Source organism: Chionomys nivalis, chromosome 8, assembly GCF_950005125.1.
Source record: "Chionomys nivalis chromosome 8, mChiNiv1.1, whole genome shotgun sequence".
In the NCBI taxonomy this organism is placed as follows: Eukaryota; Metazoa; Chordata; class Mammalia; order Rodentia; family Cricetidae; genus Chionomys; species Chionomys nivalis.
This window is the reverse complement of record NC_080093.1, coordinates 83651838-83674142: the sequence shown is the minus strand read 5'-3', so window position 1 is coordinate 83674142 and position 22305 is coordinate 83651838. Positions and strand designations below refer to the sequence as shown.

At 41.2% G+C, this 22305-nt stretch overlaps 2 protein-coding genes and 1 pseudogene across 2 annotated transcripts; 2 read left to right on the top strand and 1 right to left on the bottom strand.

Annotated features, from left to right (window-relative positions):
• Window positions 1-7521: 7521 nt before the first annotated feature.
• LOC130880189 (60S ribosomal protein L6-like) lies at window positions 7522-8314 on the top strand. Its single transcript, XM_057779125.1, has one exon. It carries the CDS (start codon window positions 7538-7540, stop codon window positions 8312-8314), a length of 777 nt encoding a protein of 258 aa, XP_057635108.1. The 5' UTR covers window positions 7522-7537.
• Window positions 8315-16916: 8602 nt separating this feature from the next.
• On the bottom strand, window positions 16917-17351 carry Pth (parathyroid hormone). The gene is made up of 2 exons (XM_057779987.1): window positions 17284-17351; window positions 16917-17178 (listed from the first exon to the last, which is right to left on the bottom strand). The coding sequence occupies exons 1-2, from the start codon at window positions 17349-17351 to the stop codon at window positions 16917-16919; spliced, it is 330 nt and encodes a 109-aa protein (XP_057635970.1).
• A 3675-nt stretch (window positions 17352-21026) lies between these two features.
• On the top strand, window positions 21027-21973 carry LOC130879921 (dolichyl-diphosphooligosaccharide--protein glycosyltransferase subunit 4-like; annotated as a pseudogene).
• Window positions 21974-22305: the final 332 nt, after the last annotated feature.

Sequence of the window (22305 nt, the reverse complement as noted above, 5' to 3'; positions counted from 1 at the left end):
ATGGGACGCGCCGATAATACCGAACCTACCGGGTGCCTAATGTTAGGCTCTACAGAGATGAAACAGTGAGACAGATACGGTCCTGGCACTCCCAACTCTCACCCGCAGGGATTCAGCCCCACAGAGGAATACCTAATCCCATTATGCTGTGCTAGGGAATGTACTCCCCGTAGTGAGCCCTGGAGCTGATCTGAGATCTCGGCGGCTGACTTGTTAAGTCCTCAGCGGGTGAGGTGGGGCTCACCAATTCGTGGAATCTTAGGATTCGACAGGGAGGCAGAAGCAGAAAGATTGTTGCGAATTCGAGGTGAGTCTGGGCTAGAGTGAGAACTTGTCTCAAAAACCCAAAATCTGCCCGGCGCACTCCTTCAATTCCAGCACTCGGAAGGCAGAGGCAAGCGGATCTCTGTGAGTTCGAGGCCAGCCTGGTCTACAAGAGCTAGTTCCAGGACAGGCTCCAAAACTACAGAGAAACCCTGTCTCGAAAGAAACAAAAGCAAACAAACAAAAAAACAGAAAAAAAAACTTCACCAGGGAATGACATTTGAGCCCCTTCTTAAAAGTAGACGTTCCCCAATTTGAAGAAGAGTGGGAAAGGCATAAGCAAAGAGGAAGAGGACATGGTTTCAGTATTGTTGATATGAAACAGGTTTGTGAAAGGACCTTTGTTAGCCGGGAGGTAAAACCCAGCGCTGGGAGGCAGAGGCAGGTGAATCTCTGAGTTCAAGGTTAGCCTGGTGGAGCTAGTGAGTGAAAGGACAGTTTCCAAAGCTACACAGAGAAGTCCTGTCTCCGGACACCAAAAAAAAAAAAAAAAAAAAAAAAAAAAAAAAAAAAAAACCTTTGTTTTAAATCTAGTCACTATAATAAAAAAATTCCTGACCCCACTAAGACTCCTCCTAGCAATCTAGCTAGCAATGGTGAAGAGAGTACTTGAACTGCAAGCAGATTTGTGACTTCCCTAATTGCTATCAGAGATACTCTAAGAGCTGATCTGAGCTCTCAGAAGCTCATGGACGCTGAAAACAACAGTCAGGGAGCCTCTAGGCCCTGCATGTGTGTGTAGCTTGCTCTCTTAGTAAGACAGTGAGAGCAGGACCTCTCTCTGGTGGGCGGTTTTTTGGTCACCTGTTCCCCCACGCTGGATTGCCTGGTCCCTCCTTGACAGAAGGGGAGGAGCTCAGTCGTGCCTCACCTGAAGTGGCATGCTTGTGCAAGCCCACTGGAGGCCTGTCCCTTTCTGAATGGAAATGGAGGGGAGGAGGAATAGATGGGGAGAAGGTAAATGGAAAAGGGGAAGGGAAGGGCGAAGAGGAGGGGAAATTGATTGGTATGTAAAAAAAATGAAAAAGATCTTATTTAAATAAATAAACAACCCAAGAACCTTCTAGTTCACGCAAAAAAAAAAAAAAGAAGAAAAAAAAATTCCTTGGATCCCATATGTGATGTCAAGTGTTTTCCAAACCAACATTTATGCTGAGGAAATTAGCATTTGAAGTAAAAAAAAAAAAGGATAGTGAGCATACTTTCCTCACAGAAGGACTCAACTATTAGAGACTAAAGGTAAACAAAGACTACTGTCATGTAGCACACCAAATTTTCATAGCCGCCATTCTGCTCGCTTGGAAATTGCCCATATTCTTCAAAACTGTCTAAGAATGTCTAACTTGAAACTGTCTTTTTTTTTTTTTTTTCCCGAGATAGGGTTTCTCTGTGTAGTTTTGGAGCCTGTCCTGGAACCAGCCGTGTAGATGAACTCATAGAGATCTGCCTGCCTCTGCCTCCCGAGTGCTGGGATTAAAGGCGTGCGCCGGCCCTGCTGACGCTGTCATTTTCTAAAGAAAATCTCTCAACACTCAGTGATAGCACTCTGCCACTACCCCTTTAGTCGCGTTATTGTATATAGTTATATATCTCGTAGGTTTCATGTGCCTCACTCTACTCCCAACAAATAAACCTAGAACTTACTAGAATAGCAGAAAGTCATCCTAGCTGTTTTGGACCAATCAGGTGTATGTTTAGTATAATTTACAAGTTCTAGTATAAATTCTAGTCATTTTTTTTAAATATTTATTTATTATGTATACAATATTCTGTCTGTGTGTATGTCTGCAGGCCAGAAGAGGGCACCAGACCTCATTACAGATGGTTGTGAGCCACCTTGTGGTTGCTGGGAATTGAACTCAGGACCTTCGGAAGAGCAGGCAATGCTCTTAACCACTGAGCCATCTCTCCAGCCCCCTCTAGTCATTTCTTAGAAAACAATCATAATATTGGATTTCAAATGAAATATAGGAACTTTATTCGACGTTGGATTTCATTCAAACCATCTTAAGCCCGGAGTTCACTGTCTCAAATTCTGAGGAACTGCTGTGTATGTAGGAGGTAATGCCATTGATTCAAATAAACACAGATTTATTCTAATGATAACTGCTAGCTACATGGATTAAGACTCAAATACTTGAAATTTTCTATAACACCAATACACAATACCAAAGAGTTTAATAGAGAAAGAGACGTTTTTATTTAGAAACAATGAACTAATTCCTTTGCTAAATGAGCTATGTTAGTAACAGATGGACATATTTGTGTTTTTCCTCAATATCGGAGTTTGTTAAATAACAAATTCACATAGTATGTCAATTTTGTCAGCTTTAAGTGGCCTAGAATTGGAGAAGGGTGGTATGCGTGTGCCTGTGCGTTTGCGGTTGCGCATGCGGAAGCGTACCTGATGCGGAAGCCAGAGGTTGATGCTGGCATCTTCCCGTCACTCTCCACTCTATTTTTTAAGACAGTGTCCCTCACTGAATCTGGAGCTCTTGAACTCTGCTAGGCCGTCTAGCCAGCAAACTCCAGGGCTTCTCTTCTCTCTGCTTCACCAGTGTCCAGCTTTTAACTGCGAGTACTGGAAACTGAACCAAATTCCTCATGCTTGTGTGGCAAGCACTTGGCCAGCTGCACAATCTCACAACCCCTGGTCACCTAAATTACTTGATTTTATTTTGTATGTGAGGGCCATCGTTATGTTTTGAGTTTAAATTACTCTGCTTAAGAGAGCTATAAAACAAAAGCTTCTACCTAGTAAGCCACACTTGCCCAAGGACAGAGAAACCTGTAAGCCCTGCTTGCTGAAAGACAGATAGCTTCCTGGAAAGCCGGGGGCTGTTCACGTAAGATGTTGGTTCTTAACCTTTTTAATGCTGTGACCCTTTAATACAGTTTCTCGTGTTGTAACCCCCGGCCATAAAATTATTTTCACTTCTACTTCATAGCTGTAATTTTGGTACTGTTATGAATAATATAAATATAAATCATAATATAAATATCTGGTATGCAGGATATCTGATAAGGAACCCCTGTGCAAGGGTCATTTGACTCTCAAATGAGGATTGAGAATTACTGGTGTAAGATAACAATCCATGCATTTTCACTTCTGTAAACAGGTTGGGTGCCCACCTAACTGTACAAAATGTGTGATGATGAAGATGCTTAAAAGAAATCCCACACTAGCTCAGAATTGAGAAAGAGATGGTTATTTACTTATGGATAGACTCACAATCAGAATCCTCTGCTGGACCCGAGAACAGAAACGGAATCCCGCAGCCAGAAAAGAGGCCAGATGCATGCTCTACATTGGCAAAAAGAGTATAAGAGGCCACGCCCCAGCGGGCAGGTAGCCACTGGCTGTAAGACTTCCTATAGCACCTCCCCCTTTTGTTTAAATAAGAGAGTTCCAAGCCTCACACAAAATTATATACAATAAGAACAAATATATTCAATAATTATCCTACCCTAACTAGTTTAAGTCTTGCATAATAAATAACTTGGCCAAGTCATGAGAGGAAAGTAACTACAACTATCTAGTCTTCAACCCCATGGATGACCCCAGAAGGGAAATAATATTACTTGAGTAAGCAGGAAGTGTAATCAAGGAACTTCCAAAATGTGCATTTAAAGACAGAGACAACTGGCTATCTGGGCAATCACCCAAACTCTCATTTGCAACATTGAAACAACCAGCTTTGGCTAAGGCCTAGAATAACTGAAAGACCATTTTCAGAGGCAGAAAAATTTTCAAAACAGTCTTACCCTGACTTGGCAAGATTTGACAGTCCTGCTTATTCATTTCTGGATACTGTGTACCTTGTCAGTGGTTGAGGTATGGACATTTCTTTGCCCAAAGGCCAGTTTTCTAAGAAAAAAACAAGCTCCAAGTGGAGCGTCTTCGTTGCTCAACATTCTCTGGGGAATAGATCAGTGTTGCCAGGAGCAACTGTGTCTCACTTCAACAGAACCCTAAGTTATTTAAATGCCATATTCTGCAGCTCTTTGAAGTGGTGGAAGATTATCTATGCAGAATACAATCTCTATGTATCTAAAGAACCTGATTAGTCTAACTGTAAGTATGACAAACATAGATGACTATTGATCTATAATTCTTAATACCTATATAACTTAAACACTAAGACTTAATATTAGGATATTATACAATAAATAACTGTGCAACAAGTGAGGACAATGACCACAAAATGTAACAAATGTATGAGTAAGTATCTTTAACAGAGGTAGAAATGTACATTGCAATATGTTAAGTATGTATCAATACATAAAAATGTTTTAAGCAGAGATAGAATCATGCATGCATACAATATTCAATGTAATTTAACTTTGTATCAATATTCAAGAATCTATACCAATGTAATTGCCTATAAATAATAACTCACAAGTATTCACTCTATTACTATTATTAGTGTGAGTAAGTTCATACTAATTTATTATCCCAATTTTTCCTTTTTTTCCCAAAGAGATCCCTGAGCCTATAAAATATACCCCCAACCCTATACTAATTATAATCAACTCCTAAATGATGTCCTTTAACCCTGAGGACAAACTTTGTTGGGAGAGGGGAATATCGTCTTGTAGAATTACTTCCAGCTGTCATGAGGGCAATGTTCTTTCTATGGGATCTGTGAAAGTAAAATGATGGTTAAGTTCCAAGATTACTGTCTGGTATTATGGCAAATAGTCTCCCAAGTATTTGGTAGTGTTTTTCTGAGGTTTCTATTTGGAGGTCTGGCCAGAATGTTGCAAAAAAATGCACCATTTCAGCTAACCAAGTTGGAACCATCTTGAGCAGCTGGTACCCAAAACAGATCTTATAGTAGTACTATCAGCATCATGATGTCATATCCACCAAGTGGAGTTGTTGTCATGGGGCCCCACCTTCTTCCTTAAAACTTCAAGGATTATTGCAGGAAAATTCATTGTTCATTGTGGAAAACTTAAATATTATTTATATAGACATATACAGACATATATATATATTCATGAAAGGTATGATAGAGACAAAAATAGATATGAAGAAAAGTAATTTTTTTCTAAATTCTTTTTTCTTTCTGTCCCATATCATGGCTCCTGACATGAGACAGAAAATCCGAATTTTTATTTTAACAACATGCTTGGATTTAGAGAGGAACAGAGCCAGTGTCCAACTCCAAAAGCAGCTCTCTCTCTCTCTCTCTCTCTCTCTCTCTCTCTCTCTCTCTCTCTCTCTCTGTGTGTGTGTATATATATACATATACATACATATATATATAAATGTATGTGTATCAATTACCTGACAGCAAAAATCTTGATCTTTTTCTCAATGATCTTTAGTGGATAGTTATTTTTCCATCTGTCAGCATTCAAACATCCAGGCTCTCTCAAATTTTTGAAGATGAGTATTTTCCTGCAAAGACAAGAACAGAACCCTGCCCCAACCCTTTTGAGGTTTCCTTACCATCTGTATGGTTGTCACTATTGTGGATGAGCTGTCATTTCTCTTTTTCAAGAGGTTTCTCCTTTTCAAACTGAATCTTTATTAATTTTGATGGTATCCATAGTTTTTCTTCTGTGTAAATAAAAGCAAAACCCCTTTCCCCAATGTAGGACATCTCCTGGCTTCCATTGTGAGGTCAACTCATCCTTGAAATAAACTGTTGATTTAGTTCAGAAGACTTTTCTATTATCCAATGTCTTTCTGCTGTTGTTGTACCTTTCTCGTCAGCGTTAAGAAAATTCAAGGTTAATAAAGCATTATGTAATCTATTTCTGGGGGCATTTTCCACCCTTTTCTGTTTGTTTAACATATCCTTTATAGTTTGATTTGATCTTTCTATAACTGCCTGACTTGTAGGATTGTGTGGTATACATGTAACATGCTTAATATTATAATAAGCAAAAAAACTGTTTTATTTTCTTGGAGACATATGCTGGACCATGATCTGTCTTTATTTGTGTAGGTATACCCATGACGGCCATAACTTCTAATAAATGTGTGATTATTGAATCTGCCTTTTCTGAGCTTAAAGCAGTTGCCCACTGAAAACCTGAATAAGTGTCAATGGTGTGCTGTACATATTTTAATTTTCCAAATTCTGCAAAGTGGAATATATCCATCTGTCATATTTCATCCCTTTGAGTACCCTTTGGGTTAGTCCCTACAGGTAGCAGTGTTTGGTTATAGAAAGAGCAAGTAGGGCATCTCTTTATAATCTCCTTAGCTTGTTGCCAAGTAATAGAAAACTTTCTTTAAAACTTTGCTATTGACATAATGTTTTTTTTATGAAGCTCTGAGGCCTGCAACATGCTTCCAACCAATAATTGATTAATTTCTGCAGTACCTTGTGCTAGAGGACCTGGCAGACTCGTATGGGATTGAATGTGTGGTGTTATGTATATAGGACAAAGCTAATTCCTGATTATGTCTTGTACCTGGATAAATAATGAAGTCAATTTTGTATTATCTGGTTTTAAATTTAGCGGTTTCAATATTCAAGATAACTCTGCATATTGTGAATCAATAACTATATTAATAGGTTCTTTAAAATCCCTTAGCACCATGAGAATATCATATAATTCTGCCTTCTAGACAAAATTATAAGGGCTTTGTTCCACCTTACTTAATTCTTCTGATTTGTATCCTGCCTTCCCTGATTTGTTTGCATTATTATAAAAGGTATGGACTCCAGTTTTGGAGCATCACGTACAATGTGGGGAAGAATCCAAGAAGTTCTCTTTATAAGGTTAAGTCTATTGCTTTTGGGATAGTTGCTATTAATTTCTCCCAAAAAATTAGCATAAGCTCTTTGCCATGGTTCATTGACTTCCCATAACTTTTTTATTTCAACAGTAGTGAAAGGCACTGTAATCTCAGTTTTGTACCATGTTGGAGCTACAACCCAGGCCTTCATGCCTGTTAGCCAGGTACTCTGACAACCAAGGTGCATTGTCCACATCCTACTTCAATTTTAAAACCTGGCATTTGGGGCTAGCGGTGTAGCTTAGTGACTCTACATTCATTCTCTAGCACCGTTAGGAAAAAAACAAAAAAAAATTTATATTTCTAAATTTGTACACTGCCACCTAATGGCAGAGCAGAAAAATCCAACAAATACAGAGAATTTCTAACCATATTCAGCAAACGTGTATTTATTGTTCAAGACCCTTGTAAGAATTCTGAGAGACACCTTAGTTCTCTTTCCCATCTTGCAAGATGGCGGGTGAAAAAGCCGAGAAACCTGATACAAAAGAGAAGAAACCTGCAGCCAAGAAGGGTGGCGGTGATGCCCCTGCCGCTGGTGCAGCCAAAAAGGGTAACCCTAAGGCTAAAAAGCTCAAGAAGGGGAAGCCCCATTGCAGCCGAAATCCAGTCCTTGTTAGAGGGATTGGCAGGTACTCCCGATCTGCTATGTATTCCAGAAAGGCCATGTACAAAAGGAAATACACAGCTGCAAAAACCAAGGTTGAAAAGAAGAAGAAAAAGGAAAAGGTCCTTGCCACTGTCACAAAACCAGTTGGTGGTGACAAGAATGGTGGTACCCGGGTGGTTAAGCTTCGAAAAATGCCCAGGTATTATCCTACCGAAGATGTGCCTCGGAAGCTGCTGAGCCATGGCAAAAAGCCCTTCAGTCAGCACGTGAGACGCCTGCGTGCCAGCATCACTCCTGGGACTGTCCTCAGCATCCTTACTGGGCGCCACAGGGGCAAGAGAGTGGTTTTCCTGAAGCAGCTGGGAGTGGTTTACTGCTGTGACAGGACCTCTTGCCCTCAACAGATTCCTTTGAGAAGAACACATCAGAAGTTTGTCATCGCCACCTCTACAAAAGTTGATATCAGCACAGTTGAAATCCCCAAACACCTGACTGATGCTTACTTCAAGAAAAAGCAGCTGCGTAAGCCCAGGCATCAGGAGGGCGAGATCTTTGACACAGAGGAGAAATATGAGATTACAGAGCAGCGCAAGGCTGATCAGAAAGCGGCCAAAGATTAAAGCTGTTCCTCAGCTGCAGGGCTACCTGCGCTCTCAGTTCTCTCTGACGAACGGGATGTATCCTCACAAACTGGTTTTCTAAATTGCTGACGACCTAATTAAACAGCTTTATGTGTCAAAAAAAAGAATACTGAGAGACAGATTGCTAATCCACAGTGATAAGATGAAGTGCATCAGCAACAGAAGATAAACAAGTTGGCTTGTGTGAACAAATACTGCCTATGGAGAGGTCAGGGATATGAAAGATTACTTCTAGGGCTGGGGATTAATTCAGTGGGAGAGTGTTTGTGTAGCATACACAGAACCTCAAACAATGGGGAGGGAGACAGGCAGAGAAAGGCATCTTATTAGACAACTGAAAAAAATTACTTGCTCTCCCTAGCATCCATTGCTGCCAGCAATTTGTCACAGCCCCTCCACCACCTGAGATGAAATGCGACAGACCCCATCGTGTGGAGGTATACATAGCTGCTGTGAGTTTAACTCCAAAGATCTCTGTGCTGAAAGGTCCCCTCCTCTCTCCAGCCCCGGGGGCCAGATCTCTCTTGTCTCATGGAGAGGAGCCTCTGTCCAGGAGAGAAAGACAGATGTGATGGGGTTGAGAAAAGGGTTTGTTTTCCGAGACAAAGGGAAAGAGCTGTGGTGGTGATTCTGGTTCTCAAATAAAAGACTTGCTTCTGCAGGGCTGGGAGGACATTTCCTGGAAGGATTAATTGAAGGGAGAAGACCTGACCATATAGAGTGGGCAGCTCTGCCCTGGAGCGACCCAGATGTAAAGAGGTCCGGGAAAAAAGCAGTCCCGCGCCTACCTTTGCTTCTTGTTGATGCACCTGTCAGGTGCCTCTCCTGTTACCACTACCGTCCTTCACTGACGCGGGAATTTTTTCAACCCTCTAACATGGATGAAAGGCCAGCAGCCCTCTGGGAATCTTCCACACTTTCAGCACCATGTTGGTATTGCTAAGGCAACCAGTCTATGGCTGCGCTGAGCAGCTAACCAGCTTTTCAGTCTTCCCAGCAGACTGATAGCCATTTCTAGACTTCTTTAATGTTTAAAGGTTTGTAGAACTTGCCCATAGGCTTCTCCCAAGTTAAAGAGAACCCAGCTTCCAAGCATGCCACTGAAGGGCCTAGCTTTCAGGGTTTGTGCAGGGAGCCTCATTAGGTTTCCTGTGAAAGAGACGAAGCAGGTGTTTCAGTAACAGCCCCGGGTTGGATTACCTACCACCTCGCATGTAAACCAAACTAACAAATGCCTTTTACTAATATTAAAATAATCAGTTTAGAGAGTGATTCTTGTCTTTTGAAGAAACTGTTAGGTATTCTTTTTATTTACATCAAATACAGCAATTTTTAAAAGGCCTGCTTAATAAGAGGGAAGTCATGCCTGATACTGGAAACCTAGCCAATTACCCAGGGCTATTGAGGTCATAGATCTTGGAGAGAACCTATAACTGCCATTTTATTAAACCAGAGTAATTCTTAAGTATATTCTAATTATTTTTCCATCTACTCACAAATAAGTATCTCACCCTTCATCAAAGAAACATCTCTTTGCAACAGATGATCATTTCAGAAAACCACAGCCAATCAAAATGCAGAGAACAAGTAGCCATACGGTTGCCCAGCTCTAAATGATACATCTGCAACACAGCTCCTCCATCTAAAGCTGAGGGATCATAGCTGCTGAGGGCCAGAAAGGTGGAAAAGTCAGAGTAACGGGAAGTTCTGACATTACCTCGGCTAAGAATGTCAGAGAAGCTACACTCATGAAGTCTCATCAACATGGCTGCCTAAGCAAGGCCTGAACAAGGACGGCATCAATAGACATGCTAAGATGGAAGGGAAATCTCACAGGGCCCCTGACCATAGGCAAAGAACTACAGGCAGCTAAGGAATGCTGAGAGTAGGAGAAGTTGCCTTCCTCGGGGAAGGAAGAGCCCCAGATCACGATATTCAACACCAAGAGGTCAGCTCTGAAATCATACATACAAGTAATACGGCATGGACTGAACAAGTTTTATTTATATGTTTAGGAATACGTGTGTGTAACCACAATAAAAACATTAGGGCCATAACTTTGAAGTCATGGGAAGGGGTGGAAGGAGGAAAGGGAAGGGGAAAACAATGTGATTATGTTTAAACTTAAATATTTATATATAGAAACACACACACACACACACACACACACACACATACAAGGTCTCACTCTGTAGACCAGTCTGGCCTGAAATCACAGAGATCTGCCTGGTTTTGTCTCCCAAGTGTTTGGATTAAAGTTGTGCACCACCAAGCCCAGCTAGAAAAAAATATTTTTTTTTTCAGAAAGGAATGTAAAGAAATAACACAAGATTGCTGGGGAATATTATTTTAAGGTGTGTGGCTTATGTTTATGCTGCAGTTGTTTTACTCTGTAAAGCTTTGATTCTTTGCGTGTCTAAAACACCTGATTGATCTAATAAAGAGCTGAATGGCCAACAGCGAGGCAGGAGCAAGGATAGGCGGGGCTGGCAGGTAGAGAGAATAAATAGAAGGAGAACTCTGGAGGAGAGAGAGAGAGAGAGAGAGAGAGAGAGAGAGAGAGAGAGAGAGAGAGAGAGAGCAACAAGAGAACAAGGGAGGAGGACACGAGGGGCCAGCCGCCCAACTGCCCAGACAGACACCCAGACACCCAGCCAGCCATGGGGTAAGAGTGGAAGTGAGATATACATTAGTAAGAAAAGGAAAAAGCCCAGGAGCAAAAGGCAGATGGGATAATTTAAGTTAAAAAAAAAAAAAAAGCTGGAAAGAAACAAGCCAAGCTAAGGTTGGACATTAATTGGTAAGAATACATCTGTGTGTATTTGGGAACTGGGTGGTGGGCCCCCCAAAAAGCCAAAAGAGTAAAACTTCGTACAACACAAGATAAAAAATATTTTGGTTTATAATGAAAAGAAACATTAAAATTAAAGATTAAGTAAAAGATAGGTCTTTACAAATAAAAACAGCCATCCAAAGCATATAGTTACAGCCGTTGCTCCTGGTTACTCTCCAGAGCGTGACGGTAAGACCCCATTGCTGAAGGCACCACACAGTTTGATGACAGAATGCAGAGAAACCAAGTTGATACTCACTTGGCAGCATCATCCTTTCCAGCTAGCTTCCATAGTACTGGAATGTGCTTAAGCAGGCTCCTAGGGGAGAAAAAAAGGTCCCACTCAGCCATGACTCTTGCAAGCTCCAATAATCTGTGGCCTGACAAGATACGCCCATTGGTTCAATAGTGTTATGAATGCTGTTGGGTAGCCAACAGCTTCCTAATTGAACTTAACATCCCATTCCACATGAGGGAATTCCTGTGTAATATTATAAACCTCTCTAAGAGCCTGTGGTTAGGGAGGTCCTAGGCCCCACTGCTACTATCTTATTAAAGGGACACAGTATCAAAACTGCCTTCTAAATACTTATACCCACAGTTCAGCTCTCACTTCTCATCGCTCTTCTCTGTGCAGTGGTGGCTAATATAAAAAATCACAACAGGCCAAACCGCAGAGAACAGTTAACTGTGGCCCGCTCAGCCCCCAGTAGGTCATATATCTCACCACCTCACTTCAGAAGGCCAGGAAACCTTGCAGAAAAGCGAGAGACAGGAAGATTGGAAAGTCCAGGGCATGGGAAGGCTGTTGCAGAATGTTTTCTGAACATGACGATTTCACTCACGACTTCATAGAACCTGGGGTTGCCGGCATAAAAACTGTGCGAGATCAAGTCAGTCAGTGCTGCAGAGTAAAGAAGGAAGGGACACACGAGACCCCCTCCTCCTGTCCCCGCCTTCATCCTAGCTGAGGCATCTTTGACTTGGATGATCCTGGAGCGGTTGAATCTGTTTTCTTCTATGGTGTAGCCTGTGGTAGGTTACCCATGCTCCAGTAGATGGCACCCTCCAGACATGTCCCCATCAGTAGGACTCGTTAAACTTGAAATACAAGAGGAGGAAGAGGAAGACATGATGTTGGAAAGAGGATGGAGGGTTGGGTGGTTCCAGAGTAGTTGAAAGGAGGATGAGGGAGGAATGTGATCTAAATGCGTTGAAATCATAATGAAATTACCAAAACATCCAAAGGTGAAGAAAAGAAACTAATTCTAAAACAGTACATTGCGAAGCGTCTATGCGGGTCTCTTGGAATCTTCCAGATGGAGGGATGCTTTTTAGCTGGAACCCTGGTGTTTCCTACCATTCACCCAGAGTGCTGAGCTGGCCTGCTGTTTAGACATTACAATCACTTTAGAAGCTTCCCTTTTTTATTTCCCAGGAGCTAATGCTGGTCACAGCTTTGCAACCCGTGAAAGAAGGTTTTCATTTGAAATTATTTATTTGTGTGTGTGTAGGGGTGTCTGATGTGCAAGCCAAGTGGTATCTCCCACATGCCAGAGAGCCAGGGAGCAGAGAGCCGGGGTCTGTACTAGAGGAGGAGAGCTGAGAGAAGCCAGCACTCCTGTCTCAGTAGTTGCAGATTCTACCCAGCAGTAAAACACCCTGGGTGGGGGGAGGATGATGTTCCCGTGTGCTCCCCTGTGCTTAGGCTCAGATCTTTTGATGAGCAGTTTGCTGATCACAGGCTTAGGCTCATAATTCTCTATCGCTATCCTCATGCTATCGAGTTCGCTCCTTGGTTCAGAGAGTAGAACCTTTGCACCTTCACAGCCCAAATTTCCTGCTGTCTAAATTTCTTCATATGTTCACATCTGACCATGCTTTTCTCCGTGGTAGTCTCTGGTGGATCTCTCCCACCCCAAATGCTGGCAGGATGACTCTCAAAATTTCGCTGCTTCTCTTTCTTTCGAAGAAAGTCTGGGATTTGTTTCTAAGTCACGGATTCGCACAGAGGCAGCTTCTGATCTTCCACCACACCCTGAAAATCCACATGTCTTGCTCTTTAAACATCCCGAGATCAAGAGGATAGATTGTGACTGGATTATAATTCATAGAGACCCTTTAGACAGTGTACTTAGCATGTTTGTGACCCTGAGACACATCAGGGAAAGGAAAGCGTTTTCTAAAGTCCAGTGCTTCCCGTGTGCCTAAGAGCCCTTTGCAGACCAGGTAGGGAGGGGATGTCACAGTAGGTTAAGTAACTTCTTTTCTGGGGAAATTATTAACACATCACTTTTATTTATTTATTTACTTTTGGTTTTGTGAGACAGGGTTTCTCTGAAGCTTTGGAGCCTGTTCTGAAACCAGCTCTTGTAGCCCAGGCTGCCCTCAAACTCACAGAGATCTGCCTGCCTCTGCCTCTCAAGTGCTGGGATTAAAGGTGTGCAGCACCACCGCCTGACAACACAACTTTTTTTTTTTTTTTTTTTTTTTTTTTTTTTTTTTTTGCTTTTTTCGAGACAGGGTTTCTCTGTGGTTTTGGAGCCTGTCCTGGAACTAGCTCTTGTAGACCAGGCTGGTCTCGAACTCACAGAGATCCATCTGCCTCTGCCTCCCAAGTGCTGGGATTAAAAGCGTGCGCCACCACCACCCGGCCAACACAACATTTTTAAAGTCGAGAATAGATTAAGAAAAAAAGTATCATCCTTTGTGAATTAAAAATAAAATATTATAGGTACTGTATTTAACTATAAGAAACAAAGATGTGTAATAAGAGGGAGGAAAGAGGTAAGTGTGCCATTATTTTGCGTGATCAATGGTCTAGAAAAATAAATTTTATCAAAAGATAAAAAAATTTACTTAGTAAAGAGATACTGCAAGATTATTGGATGTAAGAGAAAACTTGAATATTCTTCTGCACAAAAATATTTATCAACTAGCAAAATAATAAAACTTTAAGTGACCTGCAGGATAGACACAGATCTGTATAGTACTTAGTAACCAACATGAGTTGCATAAAATCCAAAGAAAATGTAACCTTTTTAAAAAAGCATAAAAAGAGCCAAGTAGGAACCATATAGTCTGGATAAACTAAATGAGATAATAAAGATAATAATTTGTCCTAAAGCTAATAAGTAATTTTAATTTTGCAGTTGTGTCTAAAAAGAATATCAGCTTTTCCAGGTCTGGCCCATCCATAATATTCCCATACTCCCGGCTGCCTGGAATGGGGACAATCCTAAGATAATGTGGTAGAACTGGAGCCCATGACCACCCCACAAACCTCTCCACATACCCAGTAGTCATTCTGGTGACGTCATGTTGCCAGACATGGTGTCACACACCTTTAATCCCAGCACTAGGGAGGTCGAGGCAGGCAGATCTCTATGAGTTTGAGACCGGCCTGGTCTACATAGAGAGTTCTAGAACAGCCACAGCTGCATTGAGAGACCCTGTATAAAAAAATTAATTAACTAATTAATTAATTAGTTTCTAGTTAATGTAGTTGAAAAGCTTTTGTATCATTCTAATATCAATTTCATTATCTGAAACTAATTTAGATGCTTACTAGCACAAACATGAAAATAGGAAGACTGGACTTAGGCTAAAAAGACTGACTCTATGTCTTGCAAAACAAAATATTTGAAAATAGAACACTAGACTAGTTAACCTGAAAAATATTTAGATATGAGAGAAGAAATAAAATTGGGCAAAGACAGGCTCCGTGATCAAAGAAGGACTGATTGGCAAAGTTTACTGCATCACCTGAACAGTAAGTTCATCTGCCCCCTTTATTTTTATTTATTTTTTTTAATTTTTTTGCCCCCTTTATTCTTGTGTGACGCTCTCCTTATGCAGCCCTGACTGGACTGGAACTTGATGTGTGGCCCGGCTGGCCTGGGACTTGCAGAGCTTTCCCTGCCTCTGCCTCCTCAGTGCTGGGATTGAAGGCGTATGTCACCACAGTCAGCCTTTTTCTCTTTAGTTTTTCAATAAAGCGTACATATGTTTAACTAAAAACGTCTAAATAGAAAGTTTTACTATTTTGAAAAGAAAGAACCAATAAATGTGTTCACTCTTATTACAGGCGTATATAAAATCTAATTTATGGCACTAAGTAGCTGGAGTGGAAACAGGCAGGTGTTTAGGGGGACCTACAGCTTGGAGGTCCAGTACTGACCACAAGCTGATGTTTAAATCAATCAAACATGTTAAATCAGTTTTCACAACTACACTAGCCACATTTTAGATGAACATGAATGTGACTATCATTCCAGGCAGAAGAACATGGAATATTTCCACTATTGTACAATATTGTGTACAATCTCACTGATCTACACACCACAGGCTCTGTATTTTGCCCCTCTGTGGTATATTGTGTTTTTCGTACTTAGCAGTCCTCAAAGTTAGCATGAATTAATGCCTAAGTTTGGGGACTCTATGGAAACAAGAACCATGTCTGTGCAATACAAGATCAGTGAGTATATCACCCACAATGGGCACTAAAAGAGGATTGGTAAATAATGGGTAAACATTGTATTTCTATTCCTTGCAGTTTGGAGTTCAGAGTATAGATACACACGGAGTTTATGTAATGGCAAACGCTTTGTAGTCCAATCTTAGATCACTTTCTACCCTGTTTCTTAAGTATTTCACTGGGTTTTCTGAGAAGAAGGGGGAAGCACTGCACAGCTATTGTGAACTTGGAGATCTAAACTCTGGAATTAAAAACAGGCAATGTTCAAAATATCAAATTTTGGTAAATGAGTTAAAGAAATGTTTTCTTGTGTTGTTTTACAAACCCATACCAATAAAACTGTTTGGGATGCATAGTGACAAGAGATATAGGATTCACTTAGATTTTTGTTACTTTAAATTCCTTATATGTATGTGGGTGTGTGTATACAAGCGTAGGCACCGGCAGAGGCCAAGGACATTGGATCCTCCTGGAATTGGTCTTACAGGTGACTATGAGCCACCTGATGCAGATCCTGGGAACTGACTCAAGACATTTGAGGGAGCAGTATGTGCTTTTAACTTCTTTTTTTTTTTTTTTTTTTTTTTTTTTTTTTTTTTTTTTTGGTTTTTCGAGACAGGGTTTCTCTGTGGCTTTGGAGCCTGTCCTGGAACTAGCTCTTGTAGACCAGGCTGGTCTCGAACTCACAGAGATCCGCCTGCCTCTGCCTCCCGAGTGCTGGGATTAAAGGCGTGCGCCACCATCGCCCGGCTGCTTTTAACTTCTGAGCCAGCCCTGAGGAACAGTTTTAACTTCTGAGCCAGCCCTGAGGAACAGTTTTAACAAGTAAGAAACACGCCCTGGGTGGTGGTGGTGCACGCCTTTAATCTCAGCACTCGGGATGCAGAGGCAAGAGGATCTCTGTGAGTTCGAGGCCAACCTGGGCTACAAGAGCTAGTTTCAGGACAGACTCCAAAGCTACAGAGAAACTCTGTCTCAGAACACCAAAAACAAACAAACAAAAAACAAGTAAGAAACACTAATTATTTGATTCATGATCACTAAAGTTTTATTTTGTATTTAAGGAGAGAAGTGGAAATGTGTAATTTATTCTCTTATAAGTTCTGCAGTAACATATTTTAAAAAGAACTTATTGAAACGGAATCATTGAAAGAGACCTTAAATGAGCAAAAGTGGAATAAAAAAATTCCAGATTTTCATTACAGAAGTATTAGCTAGCACTTGGCGATCTTCAGAGAGCTTGAAAAGACAACAGTATATAATGTTGCCCTTTACTGAGGCTTAGCCTTAACTAATACATCCACATCAGCTTTGTCTCCGTCTCCAAGACTTTTTGGGTTGCCATCAACAAGGACGTTTTGCTCTTTCTTAGCGAGCCTCTGGAAACCGCCGTCTCTGGCAGTCATTTGAACGCCAAGGCTGACAAAATTGTGCACATCTTGCAGCTTCTTTCTCAGCCATTGCATCCTCTCCACAGAGGCCAGGTGCTTGCCTAGGTTGTGCATCAGCTGTATTTCACTGACAGCTCTCTTCCTAGAAAGAGGAGAAAGACAGGACCGCTCTATCAGCTCCTCATGTCTGCATCATAAAAACCTACCGCAGACCCTCAAGTCCACGTCTCCCCAGTGCAGCACTTACTTAATGGGTTTCCCGTCTATTTGGGCAAGAAGACAAACCGCCAGCATGACGATCATGACTTTAGCCATCGCTTTCACAGACATTGTCTTTACTAAAAGCAGAAGCAACATTGAGAAAGTTTAGAGTACTGTCAGCGTTCTAGTCCTGGTAGTCGTTGTTCCTAACCACTTAAGCAATCAGCAGTTAGCTGATGTCGCAGTGATCAGCTGAGCTGTTTTTTCATGCGTCTTTGGAATCAGCCTCTTTAAATGATGGTTACATTAGTAATATAACAGGCACCCATGACTTAGAGACGTTGGCTACATGCCTTTCTTAGGTAGCTTTCTGAATTTCTTGTGCAAACTTTAACATGAAATTTTAAGCACGTGATGAGTGGAGAATTTTTTTCCTATTTCTTCCCTCTCTTATGTTGGCTATGCCTATGTGTTTGTGATATGCTTGAAATCCACTAATCTATTAATTAGGTAAATTATCACTATTTAGTGAGCAAACACTGTTTGAATGATTATTTGATACTATCACAAACAGCCATAAATACTAAATTTGTTGGGTTTTATTTTTATCATGAGATCTTGCTATGTAGCCCAGGCTGACCTTGAAGTTACAATCCTCCTGCCTTGGTTTCTGGCACATTGGGGTTTCAGGCATTAGCCCCCATGTCCAAATATAAGGTTTAATTTTTATGTCTTTATTAATAATGTACACACCTCTTACAATGAAAAAAAATGTATGTTATGGCTAGGAGGAGGCTCAGCTAGTAAAGGGCTTGCTGTACAGTCATGGACTTGAACTCAGACCCCAGCACCCACAGCAACAATGCACCTGTAATTCTAGTATTGGGAATGTTTCAAAAAAAATAGGTGGGAAATGAGAGACGAAGACATCCAACATTGACCTCTGGCCTCATATGCACACACATATCCACATGTGTGATTATACACACACAAATATGTCAATGCATTTAAAATCAATTAATTTCTTATAGCTTGTTCTTGGAACTTTGACCCTTAAAAAATGAGTGTCTGCATCTTACGACTTCAACTTAACAGTTACAGCTTAGTATAACTTCTGGTTCTTTCTTCTTGCTCATAAGTCAATATGTATATTTTTGGCTTAATCTGTAGGTCCACTGATGTCTAGTCCTATCAGTTCAGGTGACCTAGTGACATCTCCACTTTATTTTTTGTTCTTCTGAGGAAGAAAGACTTCTTATATAGGGATGCCTTGAAAAGAGCTGGGAAGACCGTGGAGCATCCTTAAATGCCTGCACAATTTCAAATTAGAAAATGCTGTTCTTTATATAAAAGCCATGAATATTCAACAGTGAAAGGAAAATTTTGCAACCTTAGTATGCAGGCTAAGCTCCTTAGAAGCCATAGAATTTAAAATATAGATATGAATACCCTACAGGAAAATAAACATACACTCCACATGATAAATTATTGTTAACTTTTTACATCAGAGTTATTGTCTCTCTACCAGCCTGCCTTTTATTCCAAATTTTTGAATAATAATAAGGAGGTCGCTAAAGTGTATCATGCTAATGTTCATCAATTTTCTGTATTTTCAGGTGGTTTTGCAAGAAGCTTTCATCATAAGAACAGATGATTCATGACTTTCTTACCATAAATTTATTTTGTTGCTATATTTAGCAAAATTTATCTCCCCTTAACAGTTTACAATAAAAATGGCATAATGTTGGCAGAAAATATTATGTATTAAAAACTTGTTCAATTATCTAAGTCTCACAGAACCTAAAAGGACAATTAAGAGGTGACCTTACCATGCGATGACTTCAGAGACGATTCTTCGGAAGTGCCACCGACTGGTGTTGTATCAAACTGGAGTGAATGAGATGGTGGATGAACTGGGCTGCAGCTCCTCAGATCTGCATTTCTTATGTAGGCCTTTGCTCACCCAGAGGGGCATTTTATTGTTAAAGATGATGTCACTCCCAGGTCTCTGGATCCCAACCATAGGACCAGGGCAGCCGCGTACCCTCATTGGGCGGTGCCTACTCCTCTAAAGTTTCAGATAATTAGATAAGAGAAGGAAAAGAGCAAGGTGTTGGATAAAGGGCCTACAAAAGGAGTTGCAGCAAATACTGAGCACCATGCCTAGAAAATTCTGACATAACTGATGACACTGGGTTTATATATATTATATATTTTAAATGTCTGAGGCAGAGTCTCACTATATAACCCTGTCTGGCCTAGAACTCAATATGTAGACCAGTCTGGCCTCAAACTCACATAGCACCCCCTCCCTGCCACCTCTGCTTCATGAGTGCTGGGATTAAAGGCATTTGCTACCAGGCCTTGCCGCTCACTCACAAAGTTTTGATTCCAAATATTTATGATAAAGTTATTCCAATATTTAAAAATACAGTTAAACTATTTTTGTTATTTTATAGCCATATTACAAATAAATACACTTATCTCCTTAAGAAATCATCCTTTTTTTACATGCCATTTCCAACCAATTCATATCACTTTTGATCAGTTCTCCAAAACATATTTTATTTATATTTAATGTATATAAGGCTAGGGAGATGGCTCATTGAAGAAAGCACAAGTGTGAGGACCTGAGTTCAGGTCCCAGAACCCATTTAAAAGCCTTCCACCAATAGTACAGGTACTAAGATCAACAAGTAATAAATGGGACTCCAGGACACTGAAAAGCTTCTGTAAGGCAAAGGACACCATCAACAGAAAGTGGCAGCCTACAGAACGGGAAAAGATTTTCACCTACTCCACATCCAAAAGAGGACTAATATCCAAAACATATGAAGAGCTCAGGAAACTAGACATCAACAAACCAAATAATCCAATTAAAAATGGTGTACATATCTAAACAGGATTATCAATACAGAAATCTCAAATGGCTGAGAAACATGTAAAGAAATGTTCAACACCCTTAGCTTAGCTATAGGGGAAATGAAAATCAAAACTACTTTCAGATTCTATCTTATACCTGTCAGAATGGCCAAGACGAAAACACAAGTGACAGCTATTGCTGGTGAGGATGTGGAGTAAGGGAACACTTCTCCACTGTTGGTGGGAGTGCAAACTTGTCCAGCCACTTTGGAAATCAATATGACAGTTTCTTAGAAAATTGGGAAATGATTGATCTACCTCAAGACCCAGTTATACTGCTTTTGGGCATATACCCAAAAGATGTTCCATCCTACCACAAAGACACTTGTTCAACTATGTTCATAGCACTGTTATTCATAACAGCCAGAAACTGGAAACAACCCAGATGTCTGTCAACATGAGACATGAATAAATAGAATGTAGTATATTTATATTCACACCATGAAGTATTACTCAGCTATTTAAAAAATGACATCATGAAATTTCAGGCAAATAGATGGAACTAGAAAAACAAAATCATCCTGAGTAAGGTGACCGAGACCCAGAAAGAAAACCATGGTATGTACTCACTTATAAGTAGATATTAGCTGTGAAGTAAATGATAACCATGCTGTAATCCAAAGGCCCAGAGAGGCTAAGTAACAAGGAGGACTCTAAGGGGGACTGCATGGATCTCCATGGGAAGGGGAAATAGAATAGATTTTGTGGGTGGACTGGGGCAGTCTGAGATGGGAACAGGAGGGATCAGGTTGTCAGGGAGGGATACAGGGAGAGAACTGGAGGGTATCTGAGGGGCAATGTGGAAACCTTATGCAGTAGAAACTCCCAGGCATCCATGAGGCTGACGCTAAAGGAGCATTCCTAGTAATGGAGGACATGGAGCCTGTACTGGCCAACTTCTGTAACAAGGTAAGGCTTCCAGTGGTGGCACTGGGACACCAAACCAGCCACAAAACCTTTGACCTACAATCTATTCTGCCTGCAAGATGTGCTGTGGCAATGGAGGCGCAGAACTTGTGGAAGTGGCCCACCAATGACTGGTCCCATGCCGTGAGAGGGACCCCATGCGTGACACAGCCTCAATGGCCAGAATAGTCCAGAAGCCTAAAATAGATGGGTTCTGTGTTGCAAGGGTCAGTCGAAGAAGAGGGTCACTCCAGAATGTAATTCAGGCTCTCTGGCAGCAAGGAGCAAGTTCCTATGAAGTGAACCTCGAAGTGCTGTGCAAAGGCCTGTTTATTAATTGTTACACAAAGTTGTTTTAGGGGTAAAACAAATTCCTCATTCCAAAGCCCTGATCTAATCTGTTTGATTTCCAAAGGAAAACATCATACCTCTGCGATGTGAGTACTTATTGTGTAATGTGTGCAGTTCCCGATAATGCAAGGCACTCCAGGTGTGCCAGGACCATCTTGGGACCAAAGTCATGCAAAGGCTGTGCACTGGTTGGTTTTGTGTGTCAACTTGACACAAGCTAAGGTCATCAGAGGAAGAAACCTCAGTTGATGAAATGCCCCGATGAGATCTGGTGATAAGGCAGTTTCTCATTTAGTGGTCAATGGGGGAGGGTCCAGCCCATGGTGGGTGGTGCCATCCCTGGGTTGCTGCTGGTCCGTCCTGGTTTCTATAAGAAGTTGGGCTGAGCTACCTGGAGCTTGTACAGCAAGTGGTGGCATCAGAGCCCAGTGGAGCTGGTCAGGACGATCACAGACTCGCAGCTCGCCGTCTTCGCCAACATGCTGGGTGTGTCACTTTTCTTGCTTGTGGTTCTCTATCACTAAGTGGCTGTCAACAATCCCAAGAAGCAGGAATGAAAGTAGCGCTTTCTCCACCCCAGGGTTCCGGGACACAGTCTGAGGCAAGATGGAGGGTGTGAGGGGCCTTCATACTTCACTTCATCTCTCCTACCCATCACAGCATATGAAGCAATTACACTTGGGTTTTCCCAAACAACTTTTATTTCCTCAAAGTCTTCCTTAACCCTATGGAACAAGAAGCTGCCACTGAATAGGGCCCAGCATAGGGGCTGCTTTCTTTTCTACTCCCTCCCCCCAATACTGAAATATACATATATATTTAAAAAAAAAAAAAGAAGTTGGACTGAGCAAGCCATGGGAAGCAAGCCAATAAGCAGCTTCCCTCTATG